Genomic DNA, 25,239 nt, shown 5'->3' with positions numbered 1-25,239 from the left:
TCCCACCCGAACGGTGTTTTGTTCGTTTAATGAGTGTTTGTCCGACAGGTTTACGTGTTCATCTCGTCTTACTACGTCGTGCTACAAGTACAGCAGGCAGGTTCTACTCGACATCGGCGAAAGCGAGTTTTGCAGCGTTCTGAACTTTGAAAAAGAGACATTAAAGGAGCTCGGACTACTCCGGCCTGAAACAACGCCGGACTCGCCTGCTGCTCCTCCCCCGGATAGAAAGCGGTGTGCGAGGAGGCAGAAGAGGGGCAAGCGCGGAGGTGTCCGGGCCAGGCTAGCGGCCAACCCAGCTTGCCCGGCCGTGCCTTCCATTCTTCTGGCGAATGTTCGATCGCTGGACAACAAAATGGATTACATTCGACTGCTGAGATCTACGAAACGGACAGTGAGTGACTGCTGTGTGCTCGTGTTCACTGAGACTTGGTTGACTGTCAACATTCCGGACTCTGCTGTACATCTGGAGCAGCTAGCGTGCTATCAAGAGGACCGGGCCATTGTAAAGGAGGGGAAAATCGCGAGGAGGAGGAATATGTGTCTCCATCCGTGACGAATGGTGCCGGAACTCTGTAGTTGTATGCAAGCACTGCTCGCCACAGGCGGAGTTTGTGATCATTAAGTGCCGTTCTTTTTACCTGCCAAGGGAATTTACTGCGATTCTGCTAGTCGCGGTATACATCCCGCCTTCCAACATCGAAGGCGACAGGATCACGGCTCTGAACTGTACCAGGCTGTCAGTGCACAACAGACGTCGCATCCTGACTGTTTCACCATCTTCGCTGGGGATTTTAATCATGCTAACCTAAAGTCTGTTTTTCCGAGGCTTCACCAGCATGTTAATTTTCCAACACGTGGTGACAGCTTCCTGGACCTGGTCTACACTACACCTTTATGCTTTCAAAGCCACCCCCCTCCCCCATATTGGGCTTTCTGACCATATCTCTGTTATGCTTATGCCCGCGTACAGACAAAGAGTGAAAGCATCCAGGCCGGTTTGCAAGCGGGTAAGTTTATGGCCTTAGGGTGCCTCTGATGCGATTCGAGACTGCTTTGACACAACTGACTGGGAAATGTTTAAGCAGGCAGCCACTTGCAACGATCAGACGGACATAGAGGAGTATACTGACTCTGTTTCCTCTTACATCACGAAGTGCATTGATGATGTGACCCACACAAAATGCATCGTCACTCGGGCTAACTGGAAGCCATGGCTGACAGCGGCTAACCTCAGGCTGCTGAGGGCCAGGGACAAAGCCTTCAGAGCTGGGGATGAGGCTGGCTTGAGAACAGTGAGGGCCGACCTGTCCCGGAGCATCAAGGAAGCAAAAAAGGCATTCTCTTGCCGGATTACCGCCCACTTCAAGGACAGCAGGGACACATGGAGCCTATGGCAAGGCATTCAGACCATCACGGACTACAAGCCCGCGCCGCAGAGCTGTGAGGGAAACATCTGTCTGCTCAACGATCTGAACAGCTTCTTTGCTCGCTTTGACGCTCAGAACAGCACTTGCCCGCTGAAGACCCCTCCACATGAGCAGCCCCTGTGCCTCTCTGCCGATAGATTGAACAGGACGCTTCTCGCTATCAACACCCGTAAGGCGGCGGGCCCAGACAACATCCCAGGTCGAGCGCTGAAGACTGCGCTGAGGAGCTGATGGGTGTCTTCACGGACATCTTTAACATTTTCATGCAGCAGGCCATCGTCCCATCATGTTTCAAGGCTGCCACTTCGGCTGTGCCAAAGAAACCTGCTCCATCCTGCTTCAATGACTACCGCCCCGTGGCACTGACACCCATCATCATGAAGTGCTTTGAGCGGCTTGTCATGGAGCACATCAGATCCATTCTCCCCCCATCATAGACCCCTTCCAGTTTGTGTACCGAGCCAAACGGTCCTCTGAGGATGCCATCTGGTCTTCCCTCCACTCAGCCCTCACCCACCTGGAAAGAAAGGAGTATGTGAGATTGCTGTGTGTGGACTTCAGTTCTGCATTCAACACCATTGTACCACAGCGACTCATCTGCAAACTCGACAAGCTGGGCCTCAGTACCTACCTCTGCAACTGGCTACTGGACTTCCTCTGTCAGATGCCTCAGGTAGTACGTGTTGGCGACAATGTCTCCGCCAGCATCACTCTGAGCACGGGGGCCCCCCCAAGGCTGCTTGCTCAGTCCGCTGCTCTTCACCCTGCTGACGCATGACTGCACTGCGACTTACAGAAGCAACCGCGTGCTGAAATATGCCGACGACACGACTCTGGTGGGTCTCATCACCGAGGGCAACGGGACTCGGAGGTCGACCTTCTGGCCACGTGGTGCAGGGACAACAACCTCCTCCTGAACGTCAAGACCAAGGAGATTGTTGTTGACTCCCGGAAGCGTCACACCGAACACCTGCCACTGACCATCGATGGTGCTGTGGTGGAGAGAGTGAGCAGCACCAGATTCCTGGGGGTGCACATCAGTGAGGACCTCTCCTGGACCACCAACACTGCATCACTGGCGAATAAAGCTCAGCGCCGCCTGTACTTCCTGCGGAAACTCAGGCGAGCAAGTGCTCCTCCGGCCATCATGACCACTTTCTACCGTAGCACCATTGAGAGCGTCCTCTCCAGTTGTATCGGTGTGTGGGGTGGTAGCTGCACTGACTACTATTGGGAAGAGGTACAGGAGCCTGCGCTCCCGCACCACCAGACTCACCAACAGCTTCATACTCCAGGCTGTTAGGATCCTGAACTCTCTCCCCCCTCCTGCGTAACGTCCTGTACTTTTGCGCTATATTCTGACTGTCTGCTGTATGCACACTTGCTCCATTTTTGCTCCTCCTATTTATTATGTTGTTTATTTGTTATTTATTTATTCATCGCTCTTATTTATTCATTGTTTGTGCCTTCTTGTTTTTACTTTTTTAGTGTTGTTTACTTGTGTGTATATTGTATACTATGTCTTGTCACCGTGGGAACGTAATTTCGATCTTTGTGTGTCTTGACATGTGAGGAAATTGACAATAAAGCAGACTTTGACTTTGAAATGCAATACAGGCTCTTTATTTGGAGAAAGGTTAGAGGAGATGAGGAGAGCTGTAATGCCGAAAGAGCAGGACGATGAGGCAATCTTGACGATCAAGTCAGAGAGCATGCCTCGTGCATCATCGAAGCAAACGGGCATAGCAAGCTCATGGTCGGGGACAGGCAGAAGGTCTAGCCAAGCAGAATCCAAAGCCGACCATATAAACAAGTTATCGCTAATCAGCGAATCAGGAAACAGGCATTGCACTACACAGCAGATCAGGCAAACGTTTTTTTAGGTGGCATAGCAGAACCAGGTGGCAGGCATACGTGTATTGAGGCAGACGAACCACCGCAGACTGATGGGGTTTAAATCCATGCCCTGGCAGCGATGAGCACTTATTAGCGAGCGCAGTGTCGCATTGAATGTGCGCGCCCCTGTAAACCAGCACGAGGGCACGTCAGCTGCGCTTACGGTAGGGTTTTTTTTGCGTTTTGTGAAGCCCTAAAGAATGTTCCTAAAAGTCAGTTTAACTTTAAAATGTTTAAAAAGTGTTTAAAAATACATTTATAAAAGTCTTGTGCGGATATTGTAAAAATATTGACTCCACAATATGGATTTTAACCTATATGAGTCGTGGAACCATTTATCAGCAATAAACGAGGGATCACTGTACACATCAATGATATTGAAATGTGATTTGTACTAAGTGTGCGCAAATTATACACAGGGGTGGGAGGATAATCACAGTTGAAGGAATTGAACTACCTGAAGACAACATACCGTTTTTTTCCATGTATAATGCGCCCCCATGTATAATACGCACCCTAAAAATGGCATGTCGATGCTGGAAAAAAGCCTGTACCCATGTATAATACGCACCCAAATTTTGACTCTTACTTAAGTCCGTAAACGTAAAATTATTTCAGAAAAAATATCATCTTTGGGAACAACCATGTTATTCTGTCAGTCAGTTTCACTGCGCATGCGCTAGCAAACTCAATAGCGAAGAAATGTTTCGGATTTTTGTAGGGTACATTGTAACCGCAAACGAGCAGGTGATCGAGCAAGCGTCTGATACGAGAGCATTGTGTTCGTATGTAGCGCGTTTTTGAAGTGAACAGCAGAGAAGAAAGCGCATCTGTAATGGCGGCCTCCATATCATATCCGGATAAAAAAAAAAAAAAAAAAACTTTTTTTTTTTCCATGTATAATGCGCACCCCAGATTTTAGGACAATAAATTAGTTAAATTTTGCGCATTATACATGGAAAAAAACGGTAGCTACAACTACTCTGAAATTCCACAACCAAATAGCAATTCTGAAGAGCTTGGAGGTCAGCCACAGCCAAATACCTAAAGAGTGAGGCAGTTTCTGCATAGTCAGCTGAATGGCAAAAATATGATCCAGGCCATTAACACCTATGCCTTGACAGTAATCATATTCTGTATCCTGTTGGCATAATTCCCTGGCCACTGGAAGAGCTGTAAGGCACTGATATCAGGATTAGAAAGCACTTTATAATGCACGAAGGGTTCCACCCCAATTGCAGTATCCTGAGGCTGTATACAAAACAGAAAAGGGGGGCCGTGGACTACGTTCAGGATACTATCCAGGAGAAGAAAAAAAACCTCCAATACATCAAGATGGCCCCGAGGGACGAATGCCACAGGCAACAGAATCCCAGTAAGGACAGGAAGGTATATGAACTGTCATGGAAACACAAGCTCCTGCATTGCATGTACCACCATCAAACAGAAGGTGTGGTTGACATTGAGAAAACATACCAATGGCTGGGAAAGCCTCAAAACGAAAGTGTGGTATTAATTCATGGCAGAACAAGACAGGCACTAAACACAAGCTCTTTTGAGGATGTTTTACATTTTTCTCAGGAGGTTTATTTCTGAAAACCTCAAGAAAATACAATAATAAAGCAGTGACTTAAAATGTGCTATTGAACACTGATTGATAAACTAAATTTTTTAAGAAAAAAATATAATGATAAACGAGGCTACATTTGAAGGCAAGCTAGTTATATGTATCGAAGCAGTCGATCCAACCATATGTACCATAATTTTCGGACTATAAGTCCCTCCGGAGTATAAGTCGCACCAGCCATAAAATGCCCAAAAATGTGAAAAAAAACATATAAGTCGCTCCGGAGTATAAAGTCGCGTTTTGGGGGGCAATTTATTCGACAAAATCCAACACCAAGAACAGACATGAACAAGCAACAACAGGCTAAACGATGCTGTATGCTAACGTGACAAACACAAACGAGGAGCTGAGAACGGGCGTGACGTAACATTCAGTTATTTAAAAAAAACTATTACATAAATAACACGTTTATAAAACGATATATAAACTATATTTTAAATAACTATCACATAAACAACAATATTATCAAACCATTTGTGTCACTCCAAATCATTAAATCCATCGATCGAATTTCTCGTCTTTTATCGTTCGTCCTTTGTCAACAATGCCGTGTGCCGCGCCGCAGTTCAAATTATTCCACAGGCCCATACAATGATATATAAACTATATTTTAAATAACTATCACATAAACAACAATATTATCAAATCATATGTGTCACTCCAAATCATTAAATCCATCGATCAAATTTCTCATCCTTTATGTCATCCTGGTGACAGAGGACATGTCCAGAGGATATGGCGCTTTAAAGTGTTAATTACTTTATTTGATTTTTCTCTCTCTATTTTTCATGTTTTGAATATGTTCAAGATAAAGATATCAAAGCATGTGAAGTGATCAAGTATACTAAAAATAACATGTGAAGTGGTCAACTATACTTGTAAGTGATGTGTTAATGATCAAGTAAAAACTTGTGAAAAATGTTAGGGTGGTGATCACTCTAACTTATTTTGCAAGAACCACACGGAGACAAGTTAGTCGTTTTGGGCACCTGCAGGCGGAGAGTTCACTCGTCGCTGTGCTTACAGCGATGGTCGAATGAAGTCTGACTCTCCCTTCCCACAAGAGCATCTTTATTAAGAGAAAAAGGGTGGGGGTGACCGTAGACTGAATAAACAAGTTAAAGCTTTTGACCTCTAGATAAACAGAGCAGGGAATGTTTTCCGACATTGTTTAGGATGGGACAAAGCTAGGTGGTTTATTACCGGTTACATACCAACGTAAGCATAAAACTAATCTACCTAAGTTATTTATTACCGGTTACATACATTCCAACATAATCATAGATCAAGATAGTTTGGAAAACCCTGACATGTCCCTCCTGTTTTATCATATGATTATGTGAACCCGATCAATCAAACATAAGTAACAAAATACAAAGAAGAATAGTAAAAATAAGAAAAACAATAATAAAAAAGATCAATAAAAAACTGAGACGACAGCGGACGGGTCGGGGAACGTGTAGGGTGAAACACGACAAAAACAACAAACAATGATAGCAACAATCTCCAGTGAAGATGAGGTCTTCCCTCAATACTCCAGTTCAAACTTGTGTGATCTAAAAACCTGCTGGCCGATGTTAAATATGCAGGAAAAGTCTCACACGGTCCCTCTGCCTTAGGCGACCAGAATGCTATCAATAAAAAAAATAAAAAGAAAAACACAGAAACAGTACATCATTGTATCCATCACTTGCGAAGCATTTTCGATGGTCAAATCATCAAGTTTCTGTAAAACACGCTCAGTATAATAGCACCTACGCAATCCGCGTTTCATCATGGTCATCACATCCGTCACGACTAAGAAGTTGTATATGTACGTGTGCTACGGTAGAAGAGACGACCCTCGTCACAGCAGACTTCAAACATGGGAAAACACAGGTCGTAAACAAGCATAACAACACCAGCACAACAAGCACAGGAGACACTAGTTTCAACAGCAGTCGCCACCAGCTGCCAGAGAATAGCCATGAAAAGAAACCCCACTGTTGTGGAACTTTGTCATTTGACATGGCCTGCTGTAAGTTCTTCAGTGAAGCCATGGCGTCGTAGATGTGTGTGTCATTTTCTCCAGGAATGTATGTGCAACAGGAAGTCCCAATGATGTGGCACACACCACCTTGTGCTGCCGTCAACAAGTCCAGAACCATCCTGTTTTGCAAGACCATCAGCCTAATAGCCTGAACCACTCTATTTCATCCATCCTTGACTTGTAGTGAGAGATTCGCAAAGGATTGAAAACGATAGTTCAGTGTCTCGATGAAGAGTGAATGTTTTCCAACTCCGACCCAGGGAAAAAGCGCATGAACAACTTTGTCTCCAACGGACCATACTTTATGGTCGTCTGGAACATTCGCACCCCAGATGGGGTCATGAGGGTCAAAGGTTGCAACCGCTCTGCGTTGACGTCCAGAAGAGTTGTGTGCTGTCGTCAGGTGTCGATGTCGTATCCTGTAGGTGTGGTCTGTCACCCACACTGGTACACACACTCCTGTCCAGTTGGCGGGCAGCATTGGATAAACCTTGTGACCACACAGCCACCAGTCATTCTGTATGAAGTATGTTCCGTTCGATGGTGCAGACATGTTAGTCGGAGAGCCCTCCCCAACTGAAATGGCTCTCCTATCTTGACACTCAGCTGCGATGTCAAAAGCTCCCATCCAGTTTCCTCCTGGAGAGCAGTCACTGTCAATGCATTTGTGGGTCTTACTTCCTTGGATGTAACACGTATAGTTCACTCCAGGTCGCCGCTCTGTGTAGGCCACCTGCGGTAATGTTCGTCCTTTAACAGTCACATTGAGGTTTGTCCAGAAAAGCTTATCACAGGTGCCTTCCACAAGTCCAGGGCGGAAAGGGTCGTCATCACTCACTTTGATGGCGGGGTGTTGATATCCAACTCCTCCCATGGATGCCATACATTTTGCTTCAGTGACATTCATTGCTCTGGCCTCCAAGTGAACTTGCGTGGAGGAAGGGGGGAGTTTCGAACACACAACATCCCTCCTGTGTGTGTGCTCTCACAGTGAACTTAACGTACCAGTACCACATGTTGGTTTCGTATGGGTTTTTGGGGTCCCATGACCAGTCCTCAAAGTTCTCATCGTGTGACCATCGTTTTCCACGGTCAACATTGTCACTTGGTCTGTTCAAATGAGTCCATAGACCATAGCACGCTCCAACCACAACGCAGCAGAGGATCCATCTGGCATATGGAGCCCCGTTGCTACTAGGATGGCAGAGACACCGGGACATCCCCTCGCCTAGCGGAGTGGGGATCGTTGTTTTCTTCACCAACATTGAGACGTCCCACCCTAAATGATAGGACCCCTTTGAAGTTAGCCTTCCCCACCACTCCGAATTAGGGGTCCAGCACTCTCTGCAACTTGCAGTGGCTGAGGTGAATCCAGCTTGGCCGTTCAGCAATCTTCACTGCGGTGGGGGTAGTCAGCAAGACTTGGAATGGTCCCTCCCACCGTGGGCTGACCCAGTTCTTTCTTTTAACGACCTTGATGTAGACCCAGTCTCCTGGATTGATGGGGCTGTCGACCTGTGAGGAGGAAAGATCAGGCGGCAGTAAATTTGCATTTGACACATCTTTCAGTTTGAGCGTCCTTATCATATAGTCTGCCAAGGACTGTTCTTCATCTGCTTTTTGCAAATCTGCAGGGAACAAAGGTAGTCTATATGGTCTCCCATGGATGATTTCGAAAGGTGTTAGCTCTTCTGAAGTGGGAGTAATTCTCATATAGAGCTTCACTAAGTCTAGGCACTCTGGCCAAGATCTGCCTGTTGTTTCCATGCATTTTTTCAACCTGCTTTTGATAGTGGAGTTTGCTCGTTCCACCAGGCCAGCGCTCGCAGGATGCCAAGCGCAGTGGTTTTTTAATGTTATCCCAAGGTGTACAGCCATGTTCTGTACGACTTGGTTCACAAAGTGTGGACCATTGTCACTGTAAATGGTTTGGGGGATGCCATGAGTCGGTATGATGGCTTTGCAGATGGCTTTTGCCACTGTTAAGGCATCTGCTCGTTTAGATGGAACTATTTCCACCCATTTGGAAAATGCATCAATCATCACTAAGCAGTATTTGTGAGGTCCACTTTGTGTGAGCTCAATAAAATCCATGTGCATGATTTGAAATGGCTAAGACGGTTTTGGAAATGAGCCTCTCTTAGGTCTCATATTTCCTCGTGGATTATGTTTCACACAAACAGGACATGCTTTACAACATTTTTTTAAGTAAGCATCTAAACCAAAGGTAGTGAATTGTTGATGTATGATAGACTTCATCCCTCCTGTCGACACATGGCAAGGCCCATGAGTCGCAATCGCTGCTGCCTTAAAAAGTGATTTTGGTAAAACAGGGCTGTCATTGATGCGGTGGATATTATCTGTATCCATCATTGCACCTTTTGTCGTCCACATTCGTTTTTCCGCCATTGGAGCATTGCCCTGCATATCTGTCAGTATAGTCTTATCTATTAGTTGCGTGTCCTCTGAATCTATTAAAAAGAATTCATGTCCATGTTTCCCTGCTGCTGCTTCTTTAGCAATTTTGTCTGCTAATCTGTTTCCATTTGAGACTTCATCTGTGCCAGTGGTGTGAGCAGCACATTTACACACAGCTAGTTTAGCAGGTAAATGAATGGCCTGCAACAAGTCTTTTAACAAGGAGGCATGGGTAACCGGCTTACCGGTCGATGTTGTCATCCCTCTGCGCTCCCATTGTTTCGCAAAATAGAACAGAGTAGAAAACGCATACTGACTGTCTGTGTATACAGTGACTTATCTTCCGCTAATAGACAAGCTCTTGTTAGCGCAATTAGCTCAGCAGCCTGCGCTGACCTGTTGTATAGAAGCTTCTCTGCTTCAACAATCTGGTTTGGCAATCTCACAATTGCATACCTACTTTGATTGTTCCCTCTAGGACCCTTTTAACATGACCCATCCACAAACTACCTTTCCCCTTTGTCAAGTGGTGTGTCAATTAAATCTTGTCTGGGCAGCTGTAGATGTTCTGTAGCATCCAAACAGTTATGTGGTGAACCATCCCCTGGCAACGGAATCAACGTTGCTGGGTTAAGGACTGTGCACCTCTTTATCACAATGTGTGGTTGTGACAGAAGTGTAGCAGTGTAGGATAGGTGTCTGGCAGGTGACAAAAAGTTCATTTTGCTTCATAGTAGCAACACATCTACAGCATGTGGAACTAGCAGCTCCATTTTGTGAAAGAGCACCACATCTGCAGATTGTCTCACTGCAAGCGCTGCCGCGCACACTGCTTGGACACAGTCTGGCAAAGATTGAGCCACTGGATCCAATTTTTTGGAATAAAATGCAATTGGTCTTAGTTTGCTGCCATGACTCTGCAGCAACACTGAGGTCATAAAACCATTCTTGCAGTCTGCTGTTTGCACAAAGGTTTTATTGTAGTCTGGCAAGATAAGAGTTGTAGTTTCTATCAGAGCCTGTTTCAGCACCACAAAAGCATCATCTGCTACTGGTGTCCACATTATTTTTTCCGTCATTGCCATGGGGACTCCATGCACAATGTTCAGCAGTGGTTGTGTTTTTTCCGCATAATGTGGAATCCACGCTCTACAGTAATTGCAGAGTCCCAAAAATGACATCATTTGTTTTTTTGTTTCAGGTTTCGGTGCATCTGCAATGATCTGCTTTATGGTTCTCTGTATCTGTCTTCCAGAAGCTGACAAAGTGTGACCTAAATAGTTCACTTCCTGTCTGACCCATTGTAGCTTGTTCTTGCTCACTTTATTCCCTGTTTTGCAGAGAAAGTGTAACAATGCTAAGGAGTCTTCCTTGCAAGCAGCTTCAGTTTCAGAGGCTACCAGGAGATCATCTACATCAGGGGTCACCAAACTACGGCCCGCGGGCCGGATACGGCCCGCGGGACCGTTTAATCCGGCCCGCCAACCCTGAATAAATTGTATTATTAAACTTTTTTTTTTTTTGCTCATTTTGCCGTCAATGACTGCGTTTCCCCAGTAGATGGGGAAGCGCTCGCCTGCGCATTTACTACCGGAAGCCGTGTCAGAAAGCTCGGTGCACACTCACAAGTGCGTGTACGGACATGGCGCACTCGCGCTCTATTTGTATCAGTCCCGAATTTAGAGCGTGGGCTGTGACGACAGCATTCTTGTAATTTGCGCGCTGAGCTTTCAGATGCAGTTTTGCGCTAAAGCCACCCACAAACCTTCCCCTGGAATCCTTCCGTTAAAATGTCGCCCAAGTAAAGCAGGGTGAACACAGTGCCGAGCGTTTAAAAGAGCCAATTTGGCTCGACGTACGCGACGTGACGTTCAGCCACATGAACGTCAACATCTACCCGTCACAGATCGAGGTAAACGGACCAACACCTCGGATCTCGCCTAAGAATTGCCACAACAAATTTTACTCCAGACTATGACGCACTATCAAACTTTAACAAAAAAGACAGCGGTGTCTACAAGCCTACTGGAACCTACAAAAGGATTATAAGGAAGGAACACAAGAACTTTAAGAGACTGCTCATATGTGTCAGAGAGGTTCTGCTCTGACAACTGAGCTGAACTTTTATCTGTTAAGATTGTGCATGGCACAACAGAAAGTTAATGTTCCATGTTTTTTTTTCTATGAAGTACCCAGAGAGAGTTGTTTAGTTATTATTTATTTCCTGTTTTTTCTGTGAAGAACTCAGAGAGGGTTTAGTTATTATTTATTTCATTAATAGTGTTATTATTTGTTTCCTGACTTTTTTTCTGTAAAGAACCTGGAAAGGGTTATTAAATAACCGTTATTTGGTTATGTGTGGCTTTCTGGAAAAGAATAAATTTTTTAAGCTCCCCTACGATCGTCACACTTTTTCTGTTACAAACTGCCACCGGCCCGCCATCAGAGAAGGGAAAGGTTATGTGGCCCTCACAGGAAAAAGTTTGGGGACCCCTGATCTACATAAACTAGAAGTTGGCTTTTGTTTGACATCTGAAAATCAGCCAAACGCAAACCAAAACTGTGAGTCTGGGTGAATTGGCACTGAGAAAAATGCATTGCTAAGATCAATTACTGTGAAAAACTTCTGGTTAGGTTTCAAAGTGTTCAGAAGTGTGTGTGGGTCAGGCACATTAGGTGCTCTTGTCTGCACTGCATCATTCACTGCTCGTAAATCTTGTATCATTCGCCAATCAATTTTATTGGCCTTTTGGACTGGAAAAATAGGAATGTTGCAAGGAGAATCCGAGCACTTCCTAATGATTCCTCCTGTCAAAAGATCATTTATAACAGGGGCAATCCCGTTTATTGCCTCCTGTTTTAAAGGATATTGCTTAACTCTTGGACGCCACTCTGATCTTGGTTTGATCTGTACTGGTGGAATGGACGTTAAAAGTCCTACATCAGATGGGCCCTTTGTCCACAGTTTTTCAGGAAGTCCAGCCAATTCCTCCTCATCCTTCTCATTCAAACAAATGTCAACTAGTCAGGTTAGCGCACAAGCGCATGCCCTACCAACAGCTACTTCACACACTGTTTGCTTCCACATGTCACAACTGGTACTGTAGCTCCACCCATCACCTTTGTCCTCATAATCAGTGACAGATCCAGCAAGTTTAATTCGGCAACCCACATCTGCCCATGTTATACTGTGAGGTTTGAACAATGAAATGTGGGGTACAGCCGACAACTTGTATTTGTCTTTCTGAGGAGCGGGCAGGAGCACAGCAGCAGCTGCAAATGACCCGCGATCTGTGTACAGAGCAGTGATTGTTAAAGTTACTTCTGTGTCACTGAGAAAACTTTCAATATAGTCATCATGTGGATCAGTGAGGATATTCATGGTGACATGTAATTGATTACAAGTCATTTCTGATTCAGGTCGTGACAATTGTTTTCGAGCTTCACTCAGCAATCTGCTTGGTAGCTTGGGATTCCGTTCGGGAGTGATGTCATAGGAGCAGGAAATCTGTTCACCTGCTTGTGCAGCATATGCGTCTACATCTCTCACTCTACATGCTCGCATGCCATCCTTTACTGGAATTATTGCAATTCCCAACCGAGTCATCAGATCTCGTCCCAGCAGGTTTATGGGACATTTTGGCGATAGAACAATCGAGACTGAAGCTATGACTCCTGTTTCATCATCTCTCACTACAACTGGATTGGAGATACTCTCCTTGTGTACCTGCCCATAAGCAGATTTCACCCAAATTGTATTTTGGGAGGCCTTCAGATTAGGGACTTAAGTTTTTATTACGGTTTTACAAGCTCCGGTATCACACAAAAACTCAACTTCACTTCCTCCAATGTTTAAGGTAACATATGGTTTTTCTTTTAATGCACTCAGAATGTCCCATGCTGTATGGACATCTACTATTTCTTCCTCTGTAGGAGCACAAGAGGTCATAGGGGGGCAATCTAGTCATGCTGAGAATTTGGCTTTCCCTCTGCCCCTTCCTCTACCACTTGATTGGTTTTGTTTTTTTCTAAAACACTCTTTTGACCAGTGTCCACGTTTCCCACAGTTCCAACAGTTGTCTGAATCTGATGAGGATTTTGAATTATGTGGCGGCCTGCGACCTTGTTGGCCTCTACCACCTCTGCCCCTCTGGGACCTTTGGAAGAAGACTGTTGTATCTTCATCTAGGTCATTAACGTCTAGATGAAATACATCAGAACTTTTGCCTTTTTTTATCATTTTTTCAGCATGTCTGGCCCATTGCATAGTTGTTGCAATATCTACTTCCACCAAATGTTTCCTCACCCAGTTGCCTATTTCAGGGCGGAAATTAGTAAGGAGCGCATTTTTAAGCTGTTGCTGATAAGTACTCTCAGCTGCATCATTGAATGGGATGCCACTATGCACCCTGAATTCTTTTTCAAATCTCAAGCGAAAATCATCAGTATCTTCCCCAGGCTTTTGTTTTATTCCTGCCAAATGACCATAATTCGCTCGTCTTTGAAATATAGTTCGCACTCTTTGCACAAGATCATTCCATTGTGCTGCATAATCCCCTCCCAATTGATTTCCCTCAACGGGATAGGGAAAAGGCCCTTGATTATTTCTACCTGTGTAATTTCCTCTAACGTTTGCCCAGTCTTTTCCCAAGGAAGACATTGCAGCTTCTCATGCCCATTTAGTCTATAAGAATGTATGATTCCAGCCATGTCCTCTGCCCATTTTTCTGGGTCTTCAGCAACAGGGGTAACCCCTTCAACTGCTTTCCTTGCCTCTTCCAAAGTCCATGGCCGAAAAACATATGTATGTGGAGGTTGACCTTCCCCTACAATAGGGTTTGGCACTTGGATCATTGGGCACACATCAACATTGTCTAAATTTTGGGAAAATCTAGCAGCAGTGGTTAAACCTCTTGTTTGTACAGGGCTTCTAATCATTTGACCCTGACCTTTTTTGCTGTTATATGGGGGAGGGCGCAGGTCTGTTAAGCTTGGATACAAGTTTTGCGCACAAGCGGACAGCCTCTCTTGCTCCTCTGCTTGCGCTGCATCCGGGACAGTGCGCCTGCGCACTGTGGCCTCATTGTCTTCCGGCCTGACAAACATGGCCGGAATCATCACTTTTCATCTTTCTATCTTTTGTCTTTTGGATTTGTTCTCTTCTCTCTTGTGAAGCATTCAACCATATTCTAGCACAAATCAATTCTTTCTCTTTTCTTTTCTTTTTCAGTCCCTCTGACTTCCTATTCACACTCTCCTCCAAAACATCAACCACTATCTTCCACACTTCAACTTTCAACTTCCCTTCTACTCCATACTTTTTCTTCCACTTCAGCATGTATTGCATACAATTAACAAATTTACTCGCCATGTATTTCTCATCTCCGTCAAGAGCTAGGGATTTACCGTTTTTATTCCCCATCTTAATTTGGTATTTTAGGTTTATACAATTTTTTTTCTTAGAAATTTATTATTTTTCTTTGAGGATCCTCAATGCAAGTTTAAATTGACCTTTCAACAATTACTAGCCTGTATTATTGCCGTGGATCAATGCTAGAACTGCTATTTAGTACATTTATCCTACCAGTCACACTTTCTCAACCACACAAATTTCTTATCCCTGCCCACGCGAAGTCCTCTTTTAAAAATAAAAGAGCTGCTTCATCCGGATGGGGGACTCTACAACACCCCTTCCTTCCCTGGGAACTAAAGACAACCGTCCAGTTACCCAGCCCTGCCAACGCGAAATTGTCCCCTTAGAACAGTGGTTGTCAAATCAGGGTACACGGAGGTACGTGAGATTTGACAAAAATATTTTGAAAACCACTGCTCCAGAAGAGCCACTTCATCCGGAGGGGGACTCTACAACACCCCCTCCTTCCACAAGACTTCTTATCTTCTGTCTTGCCTATTTTTATTCCTGTGCACTTTTACGCGTTTCACAACAACACAATCCCACAACTTTAGGGCTTTAACTTACTTGTCCCCTTGATTCGCTGTTCAACACCGGGTCCCGTCAATCCACATCTGTCAGACGAAGGCAGACCTAAGATGCTGGCCCAGCGAAGAATTTCCTTCCCAGGTCTTTCTTTACCAGGTCCGGCTAAATGGACGCTGGCCCGTCGACGGTGTACAGCGTGTCGTCCTCCGTCAGCCAGATGGTGGGTATGAGGGTCCCGGGTTTCGGCACCAAAATGTTAGGGTGGTGATCACTCTAACTTATTTTGCAAGAACCACACGGAGACAAGTTAGTCGTTTTGGGCACCTGCAGGCGGAGAGTTCACTCGTCGCTGTGCTTACAGCGATGGTCGAATGATGTCTGACTCTCCCTTCCCACAAGAGCATCTTTATTAAGAGAAAAAGGGTGGGGGTGACCGTAGACTGAATAAACAAGTTAAAGCTTTTGACCTCTAGATAAACAGAGCAGGGGATGTTTTACGACATTGTTTAGGATGGGACAAAGCTAGGTGGTTTATTACCGGTTACATACCAACGTAAGCATAAAACTAATCTACCTAAGTTATTTATTACCGGTTACATACATTCCAACATAATCATAGATCAAGATAGTTTGGAAAACCCTGACAAAAAAAAACATACATAAGTCGCTCCTGAGTATAAGTCGCCCCCCCACCCAAACTATAAAAAAAAACGCGACTTATGGTCAGAAAATTACGGTACGTATAGTGTACGTATGTATCTATATATCTATATATCTATATGTGTCTATGTATCTGTATGTACGTAAATGCTGAAGTTGTGTACGCCATAAGATAAATACTAATTTGCTCTGTTTTAGTCCCAGTTTAACTTTTTGAAATGTTGGCATTATACGTACTTAGCCGATTCAAACTTCAGGTCCAGAACCGCACCAGTTCAAAGGCTTGATGTCAAAGTCAGCTTTGTCATTCTCTTCACATGTCAAGACACACAAAGAAATCGAAATTACGTTTTCTCTATCCCACGGTGACGAGACATATTACACGATAGACATACAAGTAATCGACACAATATAAAAACAAGAAGGCACAAACAATAAATAATAAGAATGATGAATAAATAATAAATAAACAGATAAGACAATAAATAAGAGGAGCAAAACGGAGCCAGTGTGCATACAGCAGACAGTAAGCGTAGCGCAAAAGCAGGGCTGTGGACTCTGTTCGGACTCTGGGACTCGGACTCGGTCGGACTCGGTCATTTTTGCCGGACTCGGACTCGAACTCGGACTCAGTGCTGATTTTGACCGAGTCCGACAATAAAAAAAAAAAGAGGCAAGACGCAGCCAGAGAGTGTCACGTTACAGTCAGCGCGGTAGGAGTTGCAAGAAGCAGTAGAAACTCCACCAAACTCGCCGTAATGACCCGTGATATATGTTATATCCTTACTATTTTCCAGGTTCTTAGATAGCAAGAATAGGTCGGACAACGACGTGAATGATAACTGCTTTATTCCTTACTCACAGTGCGTTCACAGGGCGTACCACAACAACACAGAATGCGCCCATCCCACTTCCGGGGTTTTTCTACTACGGAATTTGAGTTAGCCCAAAATACACAACATCTCTTCCCCTCTTACAATGAACGTGCTATATGCACCTATAACTTGACATCTTCAAGATCTATCAATAACTACCATTAAACAAATATCATATATGGTCCAGACAATTATGACAATAATATTCCCATGAAACCTTAACTTTGGGTGAGTTTGGACTACGTCAAATTATACCGAATTATAGCAAAAAACGATGTCGTACGGCGTCGTACGGCATCAGCACTATGTTGTTTTCAATAAAAACATGAAGAACTCACGTTTGCGTCAGTCAATTTTAATTTTTATAAAGGATTATTCTCATTTGATGTCTTTAAATTCATCCGCGTTCTGCCATTGAAGCGGGGTGCATTCAAAAACCAGTCGTACAGACGGAAACGTTTTGTGATCAAATCTTTCATAACGAGAATGATTTGAGTGAATTGATTTGAATGAATAATTGAGACAAAATTTCAGTTCTGAAGGCTCCTTTTGTCCCAACACAGATGGTGGGGAGGGGGGATAAAAATTGTAAAATCAATTCACTCAAATCATTCTCGTTAAGAAAGATTTGATCACAAAACGTGTGTGGCTTTTTCTTAAATGAACACGTTTGACATTGCTATCGTGTCAGCTTTTAATTATATTGCGCTGTCATGTTAAAGCAAATTAATAAATGCAACAATATTAATTTGCTTTGAAAATACCTGAGTAATAAAATAAAATGGATGGATGGATGAATGATGATCACAATACTCCTTGTAGCCTGTACCCAAAAAGAGGAGTTTCTTTGCATCGATGTTTATGCAAAGAGCTCACGTAATTATATTGTTGCGTTTTGGTGAAGTGAATGAGTGTTCCGTCTGTACGACTGGTCTTTGAATGCACCCCGCTTCAATGGCAGAACGCGGATGGCATCAAATGAGAATAATACTTTATAAAAATTAAAATTGACTGACGCAAACGTGAGTTCATGTTTTTATTGAAAACAACATAGTGCTGACGCCGTACGACATGGGTTTTTCGCTTTCCAAATAAGGGGTCGTCACTAATTATTTGTGTTTAGATAAATGTCTGAGCTATAATGGTGTAATTAATGATTAAAACTTGAAAGTATCTGTTTATTGTATTCGTTTATATGTTTAATAAAGACAAAGCCATCACAAAACTGTTGTAATTATTTAGATTTTGATCTAAATTAGCCTTGAATAAAGACTAAGCACTCACATGAATTAACAGAAAAAATGGACAGCCGGACTCGGACTCATGGCCAAGAGGCCGGACTCGGACTCGGTGCAAAAATCCGACCGAGTCCACAGCCCTGCGCAAAAGTACAGGACGCTACGCAGAAAGGGGAAGCGAGTTCAGGATCCTAACAGCCTGGAGTATGAAGCTGTTGTTGAGTCTGGTGGTGCGGGAGCGCAGGCTCCTATACCTCTTCCCAGAGGGCAGAAGATCAAACAAAGAGTGAGCGGGGTGACTCACATCACTCACAATCGTGGTCGCCTTGCGGGTGAGATGGGAGATGTAAATGTCTTTCAAGGAGGGGAGTGAAGCCCCAATAATCTTACCAGCCGTGTTCACTATGCGCTGCAGGGCCTTCAAGTCGACCAAAGCGGCTCGCTTTAAAACATTTCTTTAAAACCATTTGTTTTTAAATTCTGAGTAATTTGCTGGGAAAAATACTGTTGTCATGGTGGTCTGATTGGCGTGGTCAGCAGCTGTTATCGATTATCAAAATATTTTATTACTACAGGATGCAACTATAATTTAAGAAAATCCTAAACAATATATACTTCATAATTTGAAACCGTCTACAGTCAATCCGTTCCAAAAGGCCGTTCGAGAAGCGAATTGTTCGAATTCCGAATCTATTTTTCCCCATTACAAATAACGGAAACATTTTTAATCTGTTCTAAAAAAAAAAAACGCCTTTTTTAAGCAATTTTTAATTTGTGCATTTTTGTCCTATCACGCAACTGCAGCGCACCGCCGAACGCGCAACCGTAGCGGGACACTGACCGCGCAACTGCAAAGCGCTGTTCACATTATTGTGACAGAGCCGTCACTGAAATTTCGAAAATATTTTTAAAGTCCTGGTGTACTTTCCAAAATTTAAGTGGACCTCAGTGCGCAGGGAGCTTAATTTGGTCCGATGGCGCAACCGCAGTGCGCCGGGCGCTCACTGTCGCATTGCTTTAAGAGCTTCTTTGTGTTTTAGGATGGCTTTACTGCTCCCACTTGCTTTCTTTGGAGGCATGATTAGGGGTTATTACAACCCTCAAAGTAACAAAAATACAATAACGAACGGAGTCAGTCGGGATCCGGGCCGCGCGGTCGGGTTTTCTCGGGTCCTCCCGGCTCATCTCGCGAGGTTCGACCTCCGAATTTTGTTCGACAACCAAAGCAAAACAATCTCGAATTTCTTGTTCGAATTCCGATTTGTTCGAGAACCGGGATGTTCGAAAACCAATGTTTGACTGTATTTGTAGAGGAATTGAAAAAAAGTTCCAAATCTTCTCCGGATTGTTTTCATCCACTTTAAGAAAGCCTGACTATATTTTGGACAAAGGTACTTTCACATCCCCCTTATGTATTAGTCTAGCTCCCCTTTTTTCCGAAGAAGAAAAAAATAAAAACTGAAGCCGCCACTTTATAATTATCTAGATTTCTGCCTACCGTTTGAACTTGTGAATTGTGTTTTGCCTCAGGTGTGGCCCAAATATTCTGCTGAACAAGCTGGAGGGTTATCAGCGGCCATCTTTCTGGCAGTATCTATGCCAAGAAGATAAATCTGGGAAAGATGGAGCTCAGACAAAAAATACCCGAGAGTTTGACAACAGCATTGTCAGTGGCTTCCAGTTAGCAACTCTGTCAGGGCCGATGTGTGAAGAGCCCCTCATGGGGGTCTGCTTCTGCATTGAGAGATGGGATGTACAGTCTTTAAATTGGAAACATGAAAATACCTTTGAAGAAATGGCCACATTTCAAGAGGCTTTGGGTACTATTAAAGCACCAGAAAGCACTGATGCATTGGAAGTCACCCCTACTCACCCAAGTCAAGCCAAACGCTACCAAGATATTACCTCTGCAGACTGTTATGGGCATGTTTCAGGCCAGCTGATTGCTGCCATGAAGGAAGCATGCCGCCATGCTTTCCAGGCTCAGCCGCAGAGACTTATGGCTGCGATGTACACCTGTGAAATAATGACCACTGCAGACGTTCTGGGTAAGAGAATTTGTCTTAAAGATGTTTTGGTTGTTGTCTTACCCTTTGTCTTCTCCATATGCAGGCAAAGTATATGGTGTTGTTGGAAAACGAGAAGGCCGCATTCTCCATGAAGAAATGAAGGAAGGAACAGAAATATTCATCATCAAGGCCGTTGTGCCTGTCGCTGAGAGTTTTGGTTTTGCAGATGAAATCCGCAAGAAGACCAGTGGGCGAGCCAGTCCACAAATGGTCTTCAGTCACTGGGAGGTAATTAATGAGCAAGCTCATATACAGTTAGAGCAGTAACCCTAACCCTAAATAATTATTATAATAATAATTGGTTTACTTTACAGCTCTAAGGCTTAATTAGCATTATCCCTAATGCCAGTTAACACAATGACTTCTTGATTTTCAGAATTTTTTACTATTTCGGTTACCCGACCATTATCCCCGAAAAATTGTAAATTTCCCCCAGGGTATCCTCGCAGCCCCTAGGAAGCATTCTCGCACCCCTAGTGGGCTTTTCTACCCTCTCTCGTGCCAAAGAAAGATAGAAATCAGGGTAATAGAACTACACTACGACCCTGACCCCGATTTGAGGTCTGTGCCATTTCTTATGGTGCTACACCCAGGCGAGGGAAAATCTGTCGAAAATCTATAAAACCCCACTTAAACCCCTCCAACATTATATTTGGTTATGTAAAATACATTTATAAATGATTTTCTCAGCCTCCATATGTATCAATCTAGATCTCCTTTTTCCCTGGGAGAGAAAAAAATGGGGGCTACCACTTTGGAATTATCTAAATTTCTACCTACTGTGCATTGATCTGAAATGTGATTTTCATTTAAGTCACTAGTCAAAGAGTCTGCTGAAAGTAATCCTCAGCCCATTATATTAAGGGTTCCAATGGGGGTTTTAAAAACATTCATACAGTGATCTCTCGTTTATCGCGGGAAATGTGATCCGGAACCACCCGTGAAGTACTAAAATCCATGAAGTAGAAATGGTATATGGTGACAATCATTGGGTCTTTACCTTTATTATGTAAAAATTTAAACATCAATGTATTGAAATGTATTGAAATGTATTGAGCAGTCAAATGAGGTGGCTTGGGCATCTCATTAGGATGCCTCCTGGGTGCCTCCCCGGAGAGGTGTTCCGGGCATGTCCCACCGGCAGGAGACCCAGGGGACGATCCAGAAAGCGCTGTAGAGTCTCTCGGCTGGCCTGGGAACGCCTTGGGATCTCCAGAATGAGCTGGACAAACTGGCTGGGGTGAGGGAAGTCTGGACGAAAGCTGCTACCCCCGTGACCCGAGAGCCCAAATAACCAGTAGAAGATAGATAGATGGATGGATGTTGCACATGTTTTTTTCTGCCTCGTTCATGAGAGGCTTGTTGCCACGCTATCTGCGTGTGTCCGCAGTAATTCATATTGCTCAGAGGCACGCCCCGCGCTATCGACATGTTTTTAAACGTTCTCCAATCACTCATAAACCCGTGAAGTAGCGCCTCTGTGAAAGGTGAAGCGCAAAGTGGCGAAAGATTACTGAATTATGAATTTGAAAATAATTCCTTAAAAATTCTTTATTTTGATTTCTGGGTATTACATTTTAAATTCCCAGTCAGGGCTTTAGGCAGTGCCCAAATTTCACAACATGGCAACTGAAACAAATTATAATTTGTTCATGTACAACTAGTCTGACCTCCAAAATAACACTCGTATACAATATACAAATACTTATTTTACCGAGGAGTTTACCAATCAATTAATTAAAAATCCTAGAATGTGATTTCTTGGATTATTTCCCCCCATTCTGTCTCTCATAGTTGAAGTGTACCAATGATGAAAATTAAAGGCACAATCGGTGGCTGACTACTTTTTTGCCACACTGTATGTATGGGACATTTTATGGAAGATCAGTAGACATGAGCTGAATATTTATAAGGTAGAGCGGTCAAGAAATGTGGAAATTAAAGGGGGAAAATTAAAGGATTCCAAATTCTTGTGGGTCTTGTAATGGGGAGAATTAAGAATTTTTGATAAGGGAGAATTCTTGGAATCAGTATGCATAAGATGGACAGTTTAAAGTGGTTTCATTGGGTGAAGAATGTGGAAGGTGAAAAACTGGATGAATCCAAATATTTGTAATGGGGAGAAAGTACCCTAATTTTCAGACTACAAATCACAATTTTCTTTTCATAGTTTGGGTGGGGGGGTGGGGGGGGGGCGATTGACTTATGAGGAGCGACTTAAATGTGAATTTTTTCAAAAAAAGTGAAACCGCGATAAACGAACAGCGGTGTAGCAAGGGATTACTGTAATTTGAATTTCAAGTGACGTCAGCGGTGTGGCGTGGCACGGCAGTTGTTTACAAAAAAGACAAAGATTGATCACGGGATGACGAAAGGGCCCACGTGCTACCGGCATCATTAGCGGCTTTGTTTCTAAGTACACGGAGGATGAAGAGTTTGAAGGATTTAAGGATTTGGAGTGACACAGAAGGTTTGAAAAACTATTATGGCTTTTACACACGCCCGGTCCTACTCTACGGAGCTCTCTTTCACCTCCGTGGATAGAAGTCGAGGGCCGGCGCTCGGCCGGGTGGCTTTCCGGGGACGGTGGATTCTGCTCGGTCGTGGCTTTTATGCACGCCCGGTCCTATTCTATGGATCTCTCTTCCACTTCCGTGGCTGGAAGTCCACGCTGCCACACGCCTGGAAGTTTTTGTTGAATAAAGAGCCGTTTACCAAACCCACGTCTTTCCTTTTACTTTGTTAACGCTACAATATAGTTACGTATATATACTAGATCTGTACAATAACGACGAGGCTGATGTCAGGGCGCACGCGCGGCGTTGTTGACAAAGGACGAGCAATTTGATAGATGGATTTAATGATTGAGTGCACAGATGGTTTGATATTATTGTTTATATAATAGTTATTTGATATCTAATTTATATATATATATATATATATATATATATAATAGGTTTTTTTTTAATAACTCTGAATGTTATGTCAGGCCCGTTCTCAGCTCTTCGTTTGTGTTAATGTCACGTTAGCATACCTATCGTTTAGCATGCTGTTGCTCGTTCATGTCTGTTCTTGGTGTTGGATTTTGTCGAATAAATTTCCCCCCAAAATGCGATTTATACTCGGAGCGACTTATATACGTTTTTTTTCACGTTATTGTGCATTTTATGGCTAATGCGACCTACATTCCGAGCGACTTTTAGTCAGAAAATTACGGGAGATTTTTTGGTAAGGGAGAATTCTTGGAATCAGTAGACATAAGCTCAATAGTTTAAAGATGGAATGATTTGAATCAGTCAAGGAATTTAGAAATTAGAAGACTAAATGACTCCAAAATATTTGTGGGTCTTGTAAAGAGAAGAATGTAGAGTTTTTGGTAAGGCAATCAGTAGGCATGAGCTGAATTGTTGGAACGGTTTGAATCGGTCCAAAAATATAGAAATTAGAAAGGAAAACTAAATTCCTTAAAATTTTGTGGGTATTTTGAAGGGATAAATGTAATTTTACTACGTAGCAATTTTGGGAATGTTAAAAGTCATTCTACCGGTGGTTTGAATGAGCTGAATGCTGTGAATTTCAAATGGGAACAATCTAAATGTAAAATGTTGAATATGCCGTTGAGAATGAATGGTGAAATCTTTGCTGAAAATGTATGAATTTGGGGAAAACTGTTTTTGGGATAAAAAAAAAAAATGGAAGCCCAGCTTTTTTGGAGATTCATCATCACAGATTCTCATCTTAAGGCAAAAGCCCCCCCATTGACATGAAATCATAAAATTTCCATAAGTTACCAAAAATACCATTAAAATTGCAAAATACCTGCATATTATTTTTCTTTTTAATAACAATAATATACTGTTGACATCCAATATTGCCATTGTAGAATAACACCTTTCTCCCTTCACACCTTTCTCAGGTTATCAGCAGCGATCCATACTGGGTTCCTACCACTGAGGAAGAATACTTGCACTTTGGGGAAAAGGCAGACTCATCTAACCAGGCACTCAAATATATGAATGCTGTCCGCCGCCGAAAGGGCCTCTATGTGGAGGAAAAGATAGTTGAACATGCAGAAAAACAACGAACCCTAAGCAAAAACAAATAGACAAAAAATAAAAAGTCCTTTCTGCTCTACCAGATGAGTCCTTCTTTTACCAGCCGCATAGAGCCATGGTGGACTCACAACTCCCACGGCAAAAAGCTGATTTCTGTCGAGGGAGGTCAACAGCAGACCAGATTACCCTACTCTCCCAAGACATTGAGAACAGCTTCCAGTATAAGAAGAAAGCTGGAGTGGTATACATGGACTTAACTGTATTAGGGGTGTAATTCGCGGGTTTTGTCATGATACGATATCATATTGATACAAAGAACTACGATACGATATTTGCCGATATCTTAAAGCCTGCTGCGATTCATTCACGCTATATCACGATAAAGTGCTCTACGATCGATATATATATATTTTTTAAATAAAAAATATAGAACAATATCCTGATTCATAACAATTCATACGCAAAATCAACAAGGTACTGCAAACTCTTTATTTAGGAAATTACAAGAGTATTGTAGTATACAAAGTGCTTACTTTAACACTGAATTTTGATGTCGTGTTTTTTCTTTAAATGTGCGGCGAGATTTGTGCTCCCTGAATATTTGATCACCGCATGGCAGGATTTACAAACTGCACGTGTCTTGTCCGTTGAGCCATCTTTTCTTTGGAATCCAAAGTGCTTCCAAACGAATGACTTGAAGCCTAAAGGGGAGCAAATTTCCTCGTCTTTTTGGACACTAGCCATAGCACCAGCCCAGGAGCCGCGTACTAGTTGTCGACTCCCCTTTCACGTGCCTGCTCTGCTCACAACACAACGCCGCGCACTGCTCCCTGCTCCCGGAAAGAGGAAGCAAGCAACAATGAACTGAATTTCAAAATAAAGTCGCGTCTAATGTCCGAAGTCAAACACGGCGATATAAATCGATGTTTACGTTTAGCATCGATGCCAATAAATCGTAGAGCATTGTATCGATTAATCGATGTGTATCGATGAATCGTTAC

At 43.4% G+C, this 25,239-nt stretch overlaps 1 protein-coding gene across 6 annotated transcripts in view; it reads left to right on the top strand.

The window, feature by feature from the left end:
• efl1 (elongation factor like GTPase 1) overlaps positions 1 to 24,317 on the top strand; it is a 120,243-nt gene extending 95,926 nt beyond the window's left edge. For 4 of the 6 annotated variants that reach the window (XM_061276216.1, XM_061276213.1, XM_061276214.1 and 1 more), the window contains 3 exons: positions 19,645 to 20,162; positions 20,227 to 20,411; positions 24,100 to 24,317. In XM_061276216.1, coding sequence (XP_061132200.1) covers positions 19,645 to 20,162; positions 20,227 to 20,411; positions 24,100 to 24,288 — 892 coding nt within the window. In that variant the 3' untranslated portion in view covers positions 24,289 to 24,317. Of the gene's footprint in view, positions 1 to 48; positions 16,700 to 19,644; positions 20,163 to 20,226; positions 20,412 to 21,273; positions 21,424 to 24,099 lie in introns of those variants that run through there. The other 2 variants (XR_009714144.1, XM_061276215.1) reach the window with 2 other exon arrangements.
• Positions 24,318 to 25,239: the final 922 nt, after the last annotated feature.

The sequence above is a fragment of the Syngnathus typhle genome, linkage group LG4 (assembly GCF_033458585.1).
Source record: "Syngnathus typhle isolate RoL2023-S1 ecotype Sweden linkage group LG4, RoL_Styp_1.0, whole genome shotgun sequence".
NCBI classification, from domain to species: domain Eukaryota; kingdom Metazoa; phylum Chordata; class Actinopteri; order Syngnathiformes; family Syngnathidae; genus Syngnathus; species Syngnathus typhle.
Note: the sequence above shows the minus strand (reverse complement) of the source record. Positions and strands in the feature narration are given on the sequence as shown.